The following is a 19,423-nucleotide window of genomic DNA, read 5'->3' as shown; positions in this document are numbered from 1 at the left end:
ATTTGACTTATGCTAATCAAATTAGCCTTAATTCCTTCTACAAGAAAAATATTTCTCAATTTCGGTAACCCATCCAGATTTAGGGTACCTTTTCCAACAATATTTCCAGCTATACCATCACCAAAAGTTACAGCACCACATTTCGAAGATTTGAAATTAGTGAGTATACTTATATCACCTGTCATGTGTCTAGAACATCCACTATAAAAATACCAAGATTTAGATGCACGAGTTTTATAACAAGTAAATGCAACATGACAATTTATCTTTTTTCTCTATCAAAACCTTTTTGGATGGTTTTTTCACAATCTGTTTTGTTCTACTATAATGATTGAGATAATTATTTTTGAAAAAGAAATCATCATAGTAAAATATCTAGGCCGAATGTGCACTCTCACTCCATAGAAATGACAAATGGGAAAAAGATGCCCACTTTTATTGCTTCTGAGAACCTCGGTCTGTGTAACATCTATTGGAATAGACTGTACTTTTGTAGCATCAGTCAACGGAGATGTTACTGCAGAAACATTTGTGGTTGAGCCAGAAATAATTTCAGATTTTACAAAATGGTTTTGCCTTTTGATTTGGACCCATCAGATCCTAATCCAAAAAAATTACCTGCTTTTTGACCTACAACAATTACATCATCCAAAATCCTAGAATTTGGATTAAGCATTTTTACACCTTTAACCATGTGATTAATTTCATTTGATAATCGCTTAATTTCACAGTCTTTAGCAATAACTTTATTCTCAAGATTCTTTACAGTATTTTCAAGTTCATTATTCCTTTTTTGTAAATATTTGTTATTTCTTGCCATTAAGCGATTGTCAGAACATACTTTTAACCACAGATCGTACATGTCTTTGTAGGACTCTTTCAAAGAATCCTCATCCAGATCGGATTCACTGCATTCACATTCAGAATTTTGTTCTTGAACTGTGTTGTCAGACAAACAAACCTTTTTTTAACTTGTGAATTTAAAGTTAATCCAAAAACAACAGAAGTTAAGGCAAGGTTTGAGTTATCTTCTTCATCGCTACTTCCAGATTCCTGATCACTCCAAGTAGCTGCCATTACCTTTTTGTTCTTCTTCAGTGTATTGGCACATTCAGATTGAATATGACCAAATCCTTCACATTCCCTGCATTGTACACCTCTTTTATTGCTATTATCAAAATGTTTAGAGAAGTGGTTACCTTTGGAAGATTTGAATGTAGGTTTCTTATTTCCAATTTTTTTAATGTACTTTTGAAACTTTTTGGTCAACAAGGCCATCGCATCTTCTCCATCATTTTCATCTGAGCCTTTCTTCTTTGATGATTTGAGATCAACTGATTTCTCTTTGAGAGCATTTGGTTTTCCCTTTTGACGGATTTGTTGATTTAGTTCAAAAGTTCGTAGTGAACCCATCAACTCCTTTACTTTCATTGTGTCAAGATTTTTTGCCTCCTCAATAGTCGTGGGTTTAGTTTAAAATCTGTCAGGAAGAACTCTAACAATTTTTCGAACTAACACGCTATTTTCCAATTTTCCACCCAAGACAAAATATTCATTAGAAATATTAGATAATCTTTCATAGAATTCGGCGAGGGACTCAGTTTTAGTCATTCTAAGATTTTCAAATCTTGTAGTTAACATTACAAGCCTAGAGCGCTTGACATCAGTAGTTCCTTTAAATTGAGTTTGAAGAATTTGCCAAGCCTCTTTGGTGGACTCACATGAAGAAATTAATTTTACATATCCTTCACCAACACCATTAAAGATAGCATGCAAGACTTTGTTATTATAACTAAACAATTTGTCTTCAGCATCAATCTAGTTGATTTTAGATTTTACCTTTGTGAGATCATCAGATTCAATAGGTGGTATCCGACCTGTTAAGATTGATCTCCATGCCTTTTCATCCAATGATTTGATGAAAGCTTTTATTCTAACTTTCCAATAAGGATAGTTAGTGTCATTCAACAAGGGAGGATGCGTTATTGAACCACCTTTTGCAAAGAAAGACATTTCACAAGACACAAAACAAACGAAAAAAATACAAGATTGCACTAAGAGTTTAGTGACCCGCTTTGATACCAATTGAAATTCTGTATTTTAATATAACCACGTGATTTAAAATGAAAAACTTAATTAAATGCGGAATACTGATTAAGTTGTTTCGATAGATTTCGGTTTTATTAACACTACTCATGCAACTATTACAATAGAAACAGAAAAAATAGGTAAAAATATTCAGAAATCCTTTCAGATAACCTACATCCACGGGGCCACGCCCAGAGAATAAACAAATTAGTAAAGAAATAATGCGTACAAAAGTATTGACTTAAACAATGTTAGACTCCCTCTTAAGCTATTGTCGCAATCTTGTTGTACCCTTCTCTACAAATCTGATTTTGATGAAACGCTGATTCACTTGAACTCCCTTCAAAGAATAGTGAATGCTCACTTCCTCCCGAAGTGAGACTTAGATTAAATCATTTCCTGAAGATCCTTATAAACACGTTCACAATAGTCTCTACCTGTTTACAAGGGACTAGATAGATATCTACAAGTACACTCAAGACTCTCACAAAGATTAAGGTGAGCAAACTTAATATCTACAAAGAAAACACTCTTCAAAATAACATAATGTTTACAAATTTCCAAAGTGGATGAGATGAAATTTCCAAGGGCCTTGTTAGGGTATTTATAGGTGTAGAAATCGTCCAAGGACAGCTTTCTCTGAGATCTTTGTAATCAATTTGTAAATTTCTCTGATTTAGGAAATTTGCCCGCCAGATGAATTTTGTGTCGACAGAAAAAGAAACTGATGAGTCAGCATTGACATCAGACCTATCCGACAAAATGAACATGGTCATTTCTTTTTACCATGTTCATTTTCGAAAACTTCCTTATTCCTGAATGAACATAATCCCTGAAAATATTCTCATAAGATAATTTAAATACAATATTTTACCAAGAAAAATTGATTGTGATAAACAAGGTAAAAATTGTATTCACACTGAATGAGATTTTCACACTAAAAACTAGTTGAATTATATGATAATTATTTAAAGTTATGCTGCTGATTTTTCTCCATTTAAAATATTTTATCTAAAATAAAGTTAGCCAATAAGGATTTTTACAATTAGTAAGACTTATTAAATTTGCGCTGGTCTCTATTTTTCGTGGGTTGCATGCCAAATTGGACTTTATTTTTATTTTTTTACAAATCGGTATTTAACCTTTTAGTTTTAATTGATATTGTCATGTCTTTAACAATAACTTCGTTAAAAAATTCACTAAAAAAAAACCCACAACAGATATTATCAAATGTAATCTTATCTCACTACTACAATTTAAAAAGAGTTTTCTTGCCAATTTTTAAGTTAGATTTTTGTTGCTTTTCAAAATTTTAACGAGCGATATTTATTTAGTCAACGAGAAATTAAGACTTTATAAAACATGATGAGAGAGAGGATGACTTTCTATTGTTTGTTTTTGTTTATTTTTACCGAAATAGCGAGAGAATTTTTTGTCATTTTTTGTGAGAAAAGTAACGAGAATGCTCCTCAAAGAATGAGGAAAGCCTTTAATCATTGCTTTCCTCACAAAAGCCATGAGAAATGATTGTTCTCACAGAAGTTACAAGAAAGATTCCCCATTTCTGATTACTTTTTACACAAAAGAGACGTGATACCCTTTTAAAAAGTGACAAAAATGCCTTGAAGCATAGCATAGGAAGTGACGATAAAGGGAGGTTTTAGAATTTGTTTAAAACCATTTTTGTGAAATGATTATGAAACCGAGAAGAAAGGGTGTGGGACTAGAACTGGTTTTAAATGTTTTTCAATATTATATAGTTCTCAATACAGATAGTGGAGGTAAAAGAACAGATCAAAGACAAGATTCAGGTTCAGCAACTCAGAATGGGAAGATTCAGTATTCATCAAGTTTACAAGGCTTTATCTGGAAGTAAAAAGGAAGTTAGATGACACAGAGAAGTTTGGGGTCGTTTTAGCATACCAAAACACAGGATAATCTTATGGCTTGCAATGTTAGATCGGCTTCAGACCAAGGTGAGACTATATAAATTCAATATCTGCAATACCACTGAGTGTTTACTTTGTGGTATGGCTGAGGAGAATGTTGAGCATTTGTTTTTTGGCTGTCATCTCAGTAGAAATTGTCTGGACAGAGTAAAAAATTGGTTGGGTTGGAAGATGGCAGGAATTTCGCTTAAACAAGTCCTTCGTTGGATCTCTAGAGCCAAGATTAGTGACTTTAGGAAGAAATTTTTTGCTGCAACCATTGCAGCGATAGTATATCATATATGGAGAGCTCGAAATGAAGTTTATTGGAATCATTGTATCCCAACAATTGAGATAATAGTGAGAAGAATTAAAAGTGAAGTGAAAATTAGAATTACAAATACATGGAAAAAAGAACTAACACAGCAGGATAGGGATTGGGTGGAAATACTGTAATTAGTTATACTAGCTGGGTTGTTTTATTAGCCCTGCTTAGTTTGTAAATTTGAAATTGAAGTAATTCACATTGAGCTGATTGATAAAAAAAAAAAATTGATAGATTAAAATTTAAATAGTTTGGTTATAGTCATATTACTTATTCAAATATTTGTTCAATATTAATTAATTTTTTTATAAGTTCATAAATCTAAAATTACACTTATTGTAAAACTAAATATTAAAAAAGTAAATTAAAATTACTGAATTACCCTACTTATCCATTCTTGTTGTATAGGAGATCAGATATCTTGTCATATATGTCTTATTTTCATCGAACTGCAATGTAATATAGAAGTTAATTCATACTTGCATTTCTACCAAAACAATAAGTTATAAAAAAAAAAAGAGTCCTTCAAAATAAAAAGACTCACCTTTTTCTAACGTATGCTATAACTAACATTTAGTTGGCTCTAAAACAATAATTCATGTTAGTTATGATTAATTTAGGGCAATTAGTCATAAATTAACATAATTTTATAATTGAGAATATTTATAAATTGTTACCGCACTATCTAAGTAATGAAATATAGTTGTCCTAACTTATCTATTATCATCAACCAGTTTGCTAATGATTTTGTTGAACTTTCTACGTCTTGTGGGCTAACAAGCTAGGTTCCCATGTTCTATCATAGAACATCAAATGTGACTTTTAATTATCATACATCGTCTACAAAATACATCTATACATAATGGGAAAATGTTAAACTATTTTATAATAAGATATATGATAGAGCGTCCCCATTAAATAGGACTATCTAAACCTATAAACATACAATTCACAACACAGAAGTTCAAAATCAATTTTTAAGTACACATTTAGCTTCAATAAGATATATATTGAGTTAAAGCAATACCTCAATCCAAAAAACATAGTTAAAGCTCCGATTATATCCAGACTCACTACTTGTTGTACATCTTCAGAAGTGATATATATTAATGAGTAACTATGTATAAATTCTGGTTCTCCCATTATTTGAACTATATCTTGTTCTCCCTTAACTCTGATGAATTCCCTCACCATGAATCATAGACTACTGTGCGTGTGAGTCATGAAATCTTCGTTGATTAACTGAGCTTGAGCTTCTAGTTGAGATACTTCAACAACAAAGGGAGATCTAGTTGATGGCACGTGTGGACTCGGTGTTGACTCACTTTTCTCCTTGGACTTGCTTGTTGTCTTAACTGAAATTTTCTTTTTTGAAGCACGTTATGTTAAAGAATATAATTCAATCGAAATTGTAAAATCAAATATACAACTCTATGATAAATAGAAGAACAAAATTTAAGAAGAACACACTACTACAAAAACATGCTTTTATGACACTTTTTTAGGGCACTCACCTAGATGCGAGCCCTAAAAACAACTCTTGGACTTTTTATGACACTCATTGAGAGTCCTCAAAGAATTTATTTTAGGACACGTGGTGTGAGCCCTAAAAACTGATGTCCTAAAAGTTAAAAAAAAAATTAACAAAAGTTCCTGGATTTTTTAAAACAATCATTGAGAGTCCTTAAAGAATTTATTGTAGGACACGTAGTACGAGCCCTAAAAACTTATGTGTGTCCTAAAAGTTTGAATAATTATTTTCAACAAAAGTTTTATTATATATAAAATCATAAAATAAATAAAAAAAATACTTAGCCCATTCTCTCTCTCTCTCTCTCTCTCTCTCTCTCTCTCTCTCTCTCTCTCTCTCTCTCTCTATCTCTCTTCCTTGGATTCCCTCTCTCTTCCCCCATTTCTATTTCTCTCTCTCTCTCGCAACTTGTTGCCAAGCCACGAACGACGGCTCTCCGGCCACCCCCCAGCTACACGTGCCGCCCAGGCATCTTCGCTGGCCCCCAAAAGCCCTAGCCTCGCGAGCCCCTAGCCCCACGCGCTCCTAGCCCTATCGACAGAGCCTCCAAAGTTCGGCGACTATGTGAGTTTTCAAAACATTTTGGGCATTTTCCAACCACCTCGAGCCACCCCGAGCCAAATGACCATCACCATTGCATTCCTTGTAATTTGGGCTTCAGAACCCACTAAAGGATCTAACTGAACCACCACCGTGGGGTGGTGGCACCGCCGTCATCGCCGGAGCTCTGACGAGAACTTTGGCTACTAATTAATATTTAAAAAATTAAAAGTAAACTTTTCAAGACTCGTAATGCGAGCCCTAAAAAAATTCTTTTAGGGCTCACAATGCGAGAGTATCAGTGGCCACGACCATTGGCTGTTGTCCCCCAGGCCGCGACTAGGGATGATAGTGGCTGCATCCATAGTGCATTTTCAGCCTCCAAATTTCAATTTTCCAAAAAACGTCACATTCTCATCCCACGTGATTTTGTAACCTCCATACACCTAATGTGGGATAAACATATCTCTTCAACAACTATATTACATAATGTCTCTATGAAATTCAAACATAAATGTGTAACTCTCAATCTATACACTATTGGGCAATATTTGGGAGTTAATAATTTGTAATTGATTTTGTAACTCCAAAATATGTTACATTTGGATACACATATATGTCTAATTTTGTAACTCTCTACAATATGTTACAAGGTGTGAAAAATCACATTTGTCACATTATTTAATCTAACATTATATTATATGAAATAATATAACATGTTGCACACCATCAAAATAAATATTAATAGTATCAATGGGAAATAATCAAGTTTTTAGTAATAAATTAACTATATGTGCCTTATCTCAGTTATAATAAATTCTCAGGCTATGGTACAATGTGTTCATTGCCAGTTTATAGTGAGCTATAACACTCAAAAGGACAAATGGACTCTTAATGAGATAATTTCACACTGTGTGCAAGAAGAGGATAGGCTGAAGGGTGAAAAGACTGAAAGTGCTCATGTTGCAACCACCTCAAAGAGCAACAACCAAAAGAGGACTCAAGATAAGAAAACTACAGTGGAAACTTCACAACCCAAGAAACAAAAGACTTAGGATAAGGGGCTTGCCTGCTTCTTTTGCAAGAAACCTGGGCATGTGAAGAAGGAATGTTCCAAATACATTGCCTGGCGTATAAAGAAAGGTAGACTTTTCACCTTTGTTTGTTCTGAAGTTAATTTGACTTCTGTACCTAACAATACTTGGTGGGTAGATTCTGGTGCTACTACTCACACAAGTGTTTCTATGCAGGTTTGCATTTGGAGCCGACAACCAAGTGATGCTGAAAGGTTCATTTATGTGGGTGACGGCAAAGCAGTTCCAGTTGAAGCCATTGGCACTTTTAGATTATCTTTTGAGACTGTTCATTTTATTGAATTAAGAGAGACTTATGTTGTACTGTCATTTAGATGAAATTTGGTTTCTATTTATGTTTTGGAAAACTTTGGTTATTCTTGTTCATTTAGGAATAATAAATTTAGTCTTTTTCTTAATTCTACTCTTGTTGTGACTGATTCTTTAATTAATAAACTATATATGCTAAATACAAATGTTTCATCTAATGAAACCTTGCAAACAACATCAAGAGGTACAAAATGAAAATTATCAAATGAGAATTCTACCATCTTATGGCACAAGCGCTTAGGGCGTATCTCCAAAAGTAGGATAAAGAGACTTGTGTCAGACAGAATACTTGAACCCCTTGATTACACGAACCTTGATGTATGTGTTGAATGTATCAAAGGGAAGCAGACAAACATTAGGAAGTTAAGTGCCAAAAGGAGTTCTGGCATCTTACAATTGATACATACTGATATATGTGGTCCATTTCCTATAGCATCTTGGAATGGCCAATAGTATTTTATCACTTTTATAGAAGACTATTCTCGTTATGGGTACTTATACTCAATCCATGAAAAGTCACAATCCTTGGACTTTTTTAAGGCCTTCAAAGCTGAAGTTGAAAATCAACTAGGTGAGAAGATTAAAGTTGTCAAATCTGACCGTGGTGGTGAATACTATGGTAGATATGACGACGTCCAGGACCTTTTGCCAAATTCTTAGAGGAATGCAGAATTTCCCCGCAATACACAATGCCAGGGCAACCTCGCATGAATGGTGTTGTTGAGAGATGAAACAGAATGCTTACGGACATGGTAAGAAGTATGATTAGTCAATCTTCTTTACCAGAATCACTCTGGGGAGAGGCACTTAAGACTGCAGCCTACATACTGAACAGAGTACCTAGCAAAGCTGCGGCTAAAACCCTTTATGAACTATGGACAAGAAAAAGGCCTAGCATTAAACACTTACATATTTAGGGTTGTCCAGCCGAGGCCAGGCCTTATAGGCTGCATGAAAACAAACTATACTCAAGAATAGTTAGTTGCTATTTTGTTGGGTATCCTGAGCGGTCGAGGGGTTTTAAGTTTTATGATTTCTCAAGTAAGTCATTTTTCAAGATGGCAAATGTGAGATTTCTTGAGGATGTTGTGTTTGAGGGGGAGATAAAGTTAGGAATGTTGTCTTTGAATATGAATCTATTCCTTTACCGAATATTGTTATTGACAATGATCAACCTGTTGACATTGTTCAAGACACAACTCAAGACAACAATGAAGAATTACTTATGGAACTCCCTCCTCAAAATCAATAGGTTGATCCAGAAGATCAAACCTAACAACCTCAAGAGGAAGTACCACTTAAGCGATCCACTAGAGAGAAAAGAAGTGCAATTTCAAATGAGTTTGACATAGGGATAATGGAAGATGATTCAATCAGCTTTCAACAAGTCAAACAAAGTTCTAATTGTCAAAAGTGGATTAATGCCATGAATGATGAGATGAAATCCATGAAAGACAATGACGTTTGGGATCTTTTCAAGTTGCCTGAAGGTGCGAAGTCTATTGGTTGGAAATGGATATATAAAACCAAAAGGGATTCTAAAGGCAACATTGAGAGGTATAAAGCATGTCTAGTCGCCGGGTTTTACTGAGAAGGAAGGTATTGACTACAAAGAAACTTTCTCTCCAGTATCATCAAAAGATTCTTTCAGAACAATAATGGCACTTATAGCTCCTTTTGACTTAGAGTTGCACCAGATGGATGTTAAGACAACTTTTCTCAATGCTGACAATGAGGAAACCATATATATGTCGCAGCAAGAAAACTTTGTATTTGGTGATCCAAAGTCTATGGTTTGCAAACTCAAAAGATCAATCTATGGTCTCAAGCAAGCTTCCCGGCAATGGTATCACAAGTTTCATCAAATCATTGTCTCATGCGGTTTTGAGGTCAATGTAGTTGATGATTGTGTATATCACAAGTTCAGTGGGAGTAAATTTATCTTCCTAGTGCTTTATGTTGATGACATACTTTTGGCTAGTAGGGATATATGCCTATTGCAAGAAACAAAGATATTTCTAACAAAGAATTTTGAAATGAAAAATCTTGGTGATCGCTCTCGGGGTGTCCTTGGGTTATTACAAAAGAGCTATATCGAGAAGGTACTTGCTAGATTAGGCATGAAAGATTGTTATGCGTCCAGATTTGGCGTAGATAGTGGGTATGTTGGGCAAATACTTAAGTGATTCCATCATGGATCATTGGAAAGCAGCCAAACGGGTTATGAGGTACATACAAAGAGCAAAGGATTACATGCTCACCTATCGTAAGTCAGAAATTTGGAGATCATTGGGTATTTTGACTTCGATCTTGTGGGTTGCCAAGATACTAAAAGATCCACCTCTAGCTATGTATACATGCTGTCAGGAGGAGCTATATCCTGGAGAAGTGCTAAGCAGTCACTCATACACTACTACAAAAAGGGTTTTTTAGGACTAGCATTGCAAGTCCTAAACAATTTTTTAGGACTCGCGGGGCGCGAGTCCTCTATTTGAGAGCCTTAAAAACTAAGGTTTTTTAGGACTCGCAACGCGAGTCCTAAATAATCTGGTTGAGTGCATTTAATTAAGTTTTTAGGACTCACAATGCGAGTCCTAAAAAATCTGGTTGAGTGCCTTTAATTAAGTTTTTAGGACTCGTTTTGCGAGTCCTAAAATAATGTTTTTAGGACTCGCAGTGCGAGTCCTAAAAAATCTGGTTGAGTGCCTTTAATTAACTTTTTAGGATTCGCTTTGCGAGTCCTAAAAGAATGTTTTTAGGACTCGCAATGCCAGTCCTAAAAAATCTGGTTGAGTGTCTTTAAGTAACTTTTTAGGACTCGCAACGCGAGTCCTAAAAAATCGGGTTGAGTGCCTTTAAGTAATTTTTTAGGACTCGCTTTGCATGACCTTAAAAGTAATTTTTTTTAAAAAAAAAAATACAGCTACAATTTTAATTTTGATTTAAAAATATATATCCATTTGAGTGTCGAATATCTATCAAAAGAAATTTGAAAAGAAAATACTAAAAAAATGGCAAAAAAATTTTACGAAATATAAATTTAAAATTTCTAAACATGTATTGTAATTAGCTAGCTATAACATCATTCATTTTTCTCTAACCAATTGTAAAAATGACATTGCCCATTCTTCTCTAACTTCATCAATTTCTTGAGTAGTATATGGTTTGTCGGAGGTGAACTGAAAAAAAAAAAAAAAAATTAATTATAATTATGTTAGTGGTAAAAAATTCAAAGCATATATAAAAATTGTACTAGATTAATACTATGTAGTTGTATATTGTTTATTACCTATTTCGACAAGAAATGTTTGATATGAGGGGCATTGATAAGTACATTCTTCATCATCCTCATAACGTAATATCCGCAGTCGCTATTGTTTGGTTGTTTACGACACTATATAAAAATTGGTAATACATGTACAATTCTTAGTATTAAATATCTTAAACATCTTTACATATACATAAACTATACAAATAGAAACATACCGTAGGTTGGAAATACATTACTCCCGATGAGCGTTTGTTGATCTTTTGACATGCTTTCATTCTTTCTGTGAAATACATCTCAAATGCATCATGGATGGTCTCCTTGATGGTTGTCCTGTTATCTAATGGTGCGTTGAGAGGATCGAGAAAACAACAATAATTCCAATTGGGATATAGTAAAAATAACATCCAATGCTCCCTGTTGAAAGAACAAGTATTACACAGTTGTTAGCTTTAAATTCTATTTGTTTGTATCAATGAAAAGCATAATAATTAAACTTACCCATGGTTATAAGGCATAACTATCCAATCATGCTTTTTAGACGTGCAATATAACATCCTATCACATAAAGCTTGAGCACGACTATCTGCACGAGTCACGGAAGTAGAAACCTTATTCGGATTCATAAACAACAATGATCCTCTCTTTTCCTTGTCTAATAACAGTGTCTGGTACAAAATCCTACCAACAAATATAATTAATTAAAAAGAAAACTAAATAATTGATGAAAGGAAATCCTTACAATAAATATTATTAGCATACCTTATGTAGAAGACAATGCATGATTGTCCAATCATCTCATTTCTACAAAATTCAAGTATTTCATCCCTAAATAGAGCAAAGTATTCACAAGCATGGCCAAACACATCAAAGTCAATGGACACTTCAACGACATAATCATGTTTAGGCCAATCATTGATGATTTCAAATACTTGTCTCAACTTAGGCGAAATTGGAGATGGTTGTTGCACCTCTTGTGACAATGACTCCTTAGGCGCTCGTTTTGGAACTAGTTTTTGAGTTTGTGGTGCTAATGGTAGAGAATTTTTTTTCCCAGCATGCTTTCCTTTTTTTTAACAACCTCCTAATAAACCCATAACAAATAATTAATAATGGAATAAGTAAATAAAAATTTAATAGTCTTAAAAGAATTACCTGTGTCGCTCCATTGAAGATGACTAGCGACTTGGGCCAACGTATCAAACTCCCAATAGCTTGTTTGACTGTATAAATCTCACTGTCAGGGATCGGGTTAACAAGTAGAGCATCAGGTTGGTCAGCAAACTCAATTGCACCGCGGTATTTTTCTCCTATGTTTTCTCCATGTATGTCTGAGCTACTAGTAACTAGAATGTATCCCCTACCAACGATGTTGGTGATAGAGCCTAATGCAAATTTGCATTCAATCATTTTATCCTGAACATATTTAGATATGTATAAATATGTTATACAAGTTCACAAATTTAGATTTTAAAAAGATAAAGCTATACCTGATTTGATCCAGGAGTGGGGATAAACACAGGTGCCTCTTCTGGTTGTGGGGGCGGGGGTGCTAGAGGTTGATGCTGCGATTTCGGTGATGCATGATGAGATGGTGTCACCTGATCTATGGGTGATCCATAGTTTGGCACTGACGCATGAGAAGATCCTCCAAAGCCATTATGTTGTCCTTTCATCTGTTCCATAAACTGTCGCATCATTTCCTCTTGTCTTTTGATCATTTCCTGTTGTTGTTTCATTATTTCTTCTTGTTGACGGTATTTTTCTTCCATCATTGCAAATCGAGCCTCAACTGAGGAAGCCTCAAATTCTTTTCCCTTTTTCTTACTGGATAGTGGGGTTTTCCAGAATTGGCTAGGCGTTACACCAAGCCCAATACCCCTCACTCACCCTCTGCTCTCAGGGGTGCCTAATGCCATAGTAAGCACATCCTTAGACCCATCAGGTTCAAATTTTCCTTCACTCATGAGCTTAGTATAGTGCTCCTACAAACAAAATATAGAAATATAGTTATTCTCATTAAAAATAAGTAATCCAATCATATAAAATGTAGTACACTTACTATGTTGCGAGCTACGCTTGTTGCCTCGGTACCAACCGGCTCACCCTTTTTGTTAGAATGTCCCGCCAACCACAACTGTGACCTGTCGATTTCAGACACCTCGAGTCCAAAAAAATTTTGTTGCAGCCTTTCCAGTGCCAACAAATACCCACCTCGTGACATATGATGGTTGTGTTTATTTTTTTTCGACGATCTTGATGTATTTTTCTTATTTTCTTCCAATCATCAGTCATGCGTGAAACACAGAACTCATCCCATTCTGTTTTAGTGATCAACTGTGAGTAACCTCTTGGCATATTGAACGTCTTGATGGTCGGATTTGCATCAAGTACATCATAGATGCATACCTTAGTCAGATGGGATTTGAATGATCTCCATCGTTTTGTCGCCCTTGACATAATTTTTCTTTTTGATTTATGGTCTATGTCAAATGTAGCCTACAATTGAAAACAATACATATCGTTAGTCTACATTAAAAATACAAACAACATATATTATAGTGATAGAGAAAATACCTTAATGATTTCCCAAAAATTTTCTTTGTCTGATTTAGGGACTTTATCCCAGCTTGCGTGTGTGATTGAAGCACACCTCTTGATAGTTGATCCGATCATTGATCCCAATTTTGATCTCATTGTACCAATCACTTGTCCATATTCATTGAACTTGATAGGTACCTTAGCACCTTCACTTCGCATCTTGGCTATGTCGGGCATGGTACATAGTCCCCTAACAGATTTCACATGCACTATAGCAGTGTCATCATTCTCCTCCTGACCAACATTATTTTCAAGTCCAGGAAGTGGACAATCATCATCAAGTCCAGGAAGTGGACAATCATCATCAAAACCTCCTGGATCAGCCATGGAAATATCTGAAAAGGAAACGATTATAAACAATGTTAATAGACAATCGTCAATATGATAGGAAAATTAAATATAAAATGAACAAATCCAACCTTCAGAAGAAGAAAAAACAAGTCAACATTTATCACAGTATATGATCAACCCATACACCGTCACCATCAAAACGCAAACAAATATCATCGTCATATACACCATCATCAATAGGGTATTCGGTAAGCTGTGGTTCGGGAATTGTGACAGGTTGTTGAAGGAGTGGTAAGTCATGTACATCATTCTCTTTGTCTCTCCAATCTATCGGTTGAGTAGGAACCACGACTGACCATTGCTTGTCTGATGGATCATTCACATAAAAAACTAGTTTGGCTTGTGTTGCTATTATGAAACGATCATTTTTGTGCCCAATTCGATTTAAATCAACTGAAGTAAAACCTAAATCATCAACCTTTACTCCCTTGTCACTTTTCACCCAATCACATAAGAAGACCGACACTCTAGTTGTAGTATAATCTAATTCCCAAATTTCTTGGATTACTCCATAAAATGTCATATCACACTCTACAGGATTTTTGTCCTTTGAACTAGAGATTTGCACAGTTTTTGCTACAATACAAACTCCACTATTCTGTGTGGTTCTTACATTATCTCATTCCAAAGTATTGAATTGAGTACTGTTGACGATGTATGATGGGTACTTAAACACATTCAGAGAAGGACCACGAGAAATCCACTTAACTATGTCCGACACATGACACAACGTGTGGGTCACTTCAATTGCAACCTTTGTTAAAAAACATGAAATAATAATTAATAACATGTCATGGAATCAAAACAAAAGATTTAAAATTATTTACTCAAATCAATACCTTGTTCTCTAACGAAGTACTAAACGTACGATAGTGTTCATCTTGGATCCATTTTTGGTTCTTTGACTTAGATGGATATTTTTTCCGAAGCCAAACAAAATGATTCCTTCATAAATGTATGCAAAATTAGTATGAATCAATACAAATATCACAATAATGTTTTATGATATCATACTGTGCAAGATAACTTACTCGATGTAAGGTTGAATCTCATCAATGTTTTGCAATACAAGACAGCGTGCTTCATGTCTTTCATCTTGAGTTATTGAGCATATAACACCACCTTTTCCACCATAACCACCATTACTTTTATTTAATGTAGATTGATCGCGCACGCTTGTCACACCATGCAAGTATTCTGAACAAAATTCAATGGCTTCTTCTGCAATATAGCATTCAACAATACATTCTTCGGGTCTACTTCTATTTCTAACATAACTCTTAAGAATCTTCATGTATCGCTCAAAGGGATACATCCATCTTAAATAAACAGGTTCGCATAGTTTAATCTCTCTAACCAAATGGACTGTAAGATGCACCATTATGTCAAAAAAAGAAGGTGGGAAGAATCGCTCTAAGTAACACAAGATTATAGCAATCTCCACTTGTAAATTGTCTAACGTTGAAACGTCAATCGTCTTACAACAGAAATACTTGAAAAACAAACACATCCGTGTGATTATTTCTCGAACCTTTCTAGGTAGCACACCACGAATAGCCATAGGTAGAATGTGTTGGAATAGGACATGACAATCATGAGAATTCATGCTGACCAAATTCAAATTCTTCATATCCACCAACGTTCTTATGTTTGAAGAATACCCTTCTGGAACTTTAATATTGTATAGACAATTGCAAAGTTCTTTTTTCTCATCCTTAGTGAGTGTGTAACAAACTGCCGGTAAAAATGTTCTATTAGGGCTAGCTTTTGGATGTAGGTTTTTTCGCAAGCCCAATGCAGCCAAGTTTTTCCGAGCTTTAATACCGTCCTTACTTTTACTTGGAATATTTAACAAAGTTCCTATTAGACTATCACACACATTTTTCTCAATGTGCATGACATCTAAATTATGTCGCAAAAGTAACTTTTCCCAATATTCAAGCTCAAAGAAAATTGATTTTTTCTTCCAAGGACTTATAGACTCATCCGCACTAGTCAAACTAACTTCAGTCTTATCCTTGCCAACACTCTTTCCACGACCCTTCTTCTTCTTAATTGGACAAACAATAGGTTTTCCTACTTTAAACTGAATTACAGATACTTTATTAAGTACTTGATTCCCAGTCAAAGGAACTGGAGCCAAACCAAACTCTTGTTCACCATTGAATGCATTTTTCCAAGTTCTAAAATAATGTCTCCGGGGCAAGAATTTGCTATGTCCCATATAGTACACCTTGCGGGAATGTTTCAAATATTGAGAGAAAGTCTTCTCCTCACAAATAGGACAAGCTTTGTATCCTTTTACACTGTAACCAGCTAAATTTCCATAAGCGGGGAAGTCGTTGATTGTCCATAACAACACCGCTCGAAGGGTAAATTCTTCTTTTCGGTATGCATCATAAGCCCTAACTCCTTCATTCCATAAAGTTTTCAAGTCATCAATTAGGGGAGCTAAGTAGACATCAATATTGTTACCAGGTTGTTTAGGTCCAGATATCAGCAAGGTCAGTAAGGTAAACTTCCTTTTCATACAAAGCCATGGCGGTAAATTATATATGACTAGCATAACAGGCCAACAACTATACTTACTACTGAGAGAAGTATGAGGATTAATTCCATCCGTAGAAAGAGCTAGACGAATATTTCTAGGTTCATTGGCAAATGAAGGCCATTCAAAATCCACTATCTTCCACACTGGTGAGTCAGCAGGATGTCTAAGTCTATCGTCCTTTATTCTCTCATTTGCATGCCAAGTCAAATTCTTAGCATGATCAACATTTCGATAAAATCGAATCAAACGAGGAATTGGAGGAATATACCCCAAAACTTTTGCTGGTACTCCTTCCTTAACTTCCTCTAAATTCCTTTTATTTTTCCACCTGGACACACCACAAGTAGGACACGAATTCGCATCTACAAGGCTACTCCGATATAATACGCAATCATTAGGACAAGCATGTATTTTTTCATATTGCAAGCCTATTGAGCACATAGTTTTCTTAGCCTCGTAAAATGATACAGGCATCTTGTTTTCTTCAGGCAGTAAATCTTTCAAAAAAACTAACAATTCCGTGAAACTCTTACACTCCATCCATTTTTGGCTTTTATATTGTACAATCTAAGAAGGGCTGACAACATTGAAAAGTTAGTGCAACCAGAGTAAATCGGCTTTCAGCGTCATTAAGAAGATTTTCAAACTTAACGGGATCTACTTCTGATTCATAATATGCATCGTCAATCATTTCATCTAAATTATCCTCACGATCCAGTTGCCTATAATTCCGATCTTCATTCATCATAGGAGGGTCCAGAGTAACATGAAGCTCTTCACCATGCCAATACCATATTTTATAACTTTTGTCTATCCCGTGGAAATATAAGTGCTCTTTTATTATTGTGGCAGTCATCTTTTTCATATTTCCACACTTACTACAAGGACAAAAAAAATAGTTTGGATCTTTGGCATGATCCAAACTAAATTTAAGAAACTCATCGACCCCTTTTATATATTCTACTGACATCCTATCAGCTGACATCCATTCTTTGTCCATATTGCGCCTATTTGTTTTAATAAAAAATTAAAATTAAGAAAATAAAATAAAATAAACATACAAAACAAAACTAAGTACATAAAAATCTATAGAAAATCGGACAGCATATCCCCTAATTTACTAGCCTAGCCATCTGTCCCAATCAACACCAATATGTCAAACAAATCAAACAACACACAGGTTTTCATCCATATATCATCGCAGCACACAAAATTCTCAGAACCTACTTCACTAAGACATGCAAGTTCTCAATCTTCTGTTATCACCAAAGCACACAGAATTCCCAGAACCTACTTCACTACGGATGAATATCTAAGATATTCAAACTCGACTAAAGTAGTACAGTTATCATTCAAAATTGTAAAATATTGAATTTTTTAAAAACTAAATCAAATGCAACATACCTCTTGCAATTAGATACCAATCCAATGCTTTAAAACCAATCAAAATATTAACCTATTCATTTTAATCAACATTATAAAACAAGAAAAAGGTCAGATGTTGACATGCTCTTTTAAAAAAGTTAAAATCAACACAACAAATATATGCATACATACTTGTATATTCTTTTACAAGTCACACTTGTATCAACAGCTATTACTTTGGAACCAACTGGATTATCAGTGTTTCCTGCAATGTTGAGCCCTGAAGTGAAGAAATCATCCGCATTGACTTCCTTTGGATCCTTGCAAAACTTCCCATTCACAAACACTTCTCAAAATGAGTAATGTTCATTAGTAACAGATAGATGCTAGTAATTAAAAATAGTTACAAATGAAAATTATATAAAAGTGCTGTGCTAGCAGGTAATGTAAAAAAAAGAATGTATACATACAAGCTTTGTGGGGTTCATCTACTTCCACACAGAAGTCCTGAAGAGGACTAGGATCATAGGCAGAGGCAATGGAAGATGCCAAAGTAAATATGGCAAGTATGAGAAGGAAATGAGCACTCTTCATTTTTTTTTTTGGTAAACTGGTTAAGCTCTCTTTAATCTAACAGTTTCTGTAGTCACAAGTGAGAGCTATTGTAATTTAAACTGGCATGAAACCAAGTCTATTTATAGTGTGATTCTCTCTAACCTGAACCTAACTAGTCCATGTTTTCTAATCGAAGCAGCGAGTAAGACTTGGAAAAATGTAGTCTTCGGTTGTTATCTATTTAATAATGAAACAAAGAATCATTCTTCAACCACTGCGAAGAAGTTTATTTCATTTAATTTGATCATCAATCTTTTTTGCTTCATTCAATGACCAATTGCAAGGAAGTGGTCATCTTTCTCTCTAGTAGTATTACTTAGCTTTAAGTGCATTTTTAGCCACTTGTTTGATTTTATTTGTAATAAATAAGATATTACCTGCCTTTAGAATTTAGATGTGAAAACAAGACTTCTGTTAAGTAGAAACAATTCCATGTCTTGCTTGGGGAGCACTCTATAGAATTTTCACATATCCTAACTAACACATAAAATTGAAAACAACCCTTTTTTTGTCAACACACAAACAGTGCTTTTCTACCATCTCATTAGTTTTTCTGGCCATTTTACTACATTTATTCTCTAAAAAAAATGTGCTAAATTAGTTAAGTTGTTCTTAAAATGTCATTTAGGACCAACAAAAGATGAGCTATAATAGTTATTTCCTTCATACGAAAACTTGGACTGGTTGAGGATACCCTTTGAGGCTAATTAAGTTGTAGCAAAAAAATTAAAGAAGTGGCATTTAGCATATTCAACTACAGGTTCTCTCATTCCAACCATGATTTGCTTACATATGCAAATTTACTACTTCTAGATCTAGACATGATTAGATATATATATATAGTAATAAAATATTTA

General features: G+C 34.6%; 3 protein-coding genes across 3 annotated transcripts; all 3 read right to left on the bottom strand.

The window, feature by feature from the left end:
- Window positions 1–11,881: 11,881 nt before the first annotated feature.
- LOC133800370 (uncharacterized) lies at window positions 11,882–12,942 on the bottom strand. The gene is made up of 3 exons (XM_062238329.1): window positions 12,574–12,942; window positions 12,239–12,499; window positions 11,882–11,887 (listed from the first exon to the last, which is right to left on the bottom strand). Exons 1-3 carry the CDS (start codon window positions 12,856–12,858, stop codon window positions 11,882–11,884), a joined length of 552 nt encoding a protein of 183 aa, XP_062094313.1. The 5' UTR covers window positions 12,859–12,942.
- Window positions 12,943–14,654: 1,712 nt separating this feature from the next.
- LOC133800369 (uncharacterized) lies at window positions 14,655–17,442 on the bottom strand. Its single transcript, XM_062238328.1, has 5 exons — window positions 17,169–17,442; window positions 15,584–17,083; window positions 15,067–15,256; window positions 14,875–14,980; window positions 14,655–14,789 (listed from the first exon to the last, which is right to left on the bottom strand). Exons 1-5 carry the CDS (start codon window positions 17,440–17,442, stop codon window positions 14,655–14,657), a joined length of 2,205 nt encoding a protein of 734 aa, XP_062094312.1.
- A 548-nt stretch (window positions 17,443–17,990) lies between these two features.
- LOC133802556 (germin-like protein subfamily 1 member 7) lies at window positions 17,991–18,703 on the bottom strand. Its single transcript, XM_062240894.1, has 3 exons — window positions 18,422–18,703; window positions 18,144–18,297; window positions 17,991–18,042 (listed from the first exon to the last, which is right to left on the bottom strand). Exons 1-3 carry the CDS (start codon window positions 18,543–18,545, stop codon window positions 18,030–18,032), a joined length of 291 nt encoding a protein of 96 aa, XP_062096878.1. The 5' UTR covers window positions 18,546–18,703; the 3' UTR covers window positions 17,991–18,029.
- Window positions 18,704–19,423: the final 720 nt, after the last annotated feature.

This window comes from Humulus lupulus, chromosome 9, assembly GCF_963169125.1.
Source record: "Humulus lupulus chromosome 9, drHumLupu1.1, whole genome shotgun sequence".
Taxonomy (NCBI): Eukaryota; Viridiplantae; Streptophyta; class Magnoliopsida; order Rosales; family Cannabaceae; genus Humulus; species Humulus lupulus.
This window is presented reverse-complemented; position numbering and strand designations above follow the sequence as displayed.

Bases quoted from the DNA above. Each gene is read 5' to 3' on its own strand.
- LOC133800370 (XM_062238329.1), bottom strand. From the start codon at position 12,858: ATGATGGAAGAAAAATACCGTCAACAAGAAGAAATAATGAAACAACAA. The intron at 12,500-12,573 runs GTATAGCTTTAT...AAATATGTTCAG, and splicing joins CCACTCCTGGATCAAATCAG to GATAAAATGATTGAATGCAA.
- LOC133800369 (XM_062238328.1), bottom strand. From the start codon at position 17,442: ATGACTGCCACAATAATAAAAGAGCACTTATATTTCCACGGGATAGAC. The intron at 14,981-15,066 runs GTAAGTTATCTT...ACATTTATGAAG, and splicing joins GAGATTCAACCTTACATCGA to GAATCATTTTGTTTGGCTTC. The intron at 14,790-14,874 runs GTATTGATTTGA...TTTTTAACAAAG, and splicing joins GTACTTCGTTAGAGAACAAG to GTTGCAATTGAAGTGACCCA.
- LOC133802556 (XM_062240894.1), bottom strand. From the start codon at position 18,545: ATGAAGAGTGCTCATTTCCTTCTCATACTTGCCATATTTACTTTGGCA. The intron at 18,298-18,421 runs GTATGTATACAT...CATTTTGAGAAG, and splicing joins AGATGAACCCCACAAAGCTT to TGTTTGTGAATGGGAAGTTT.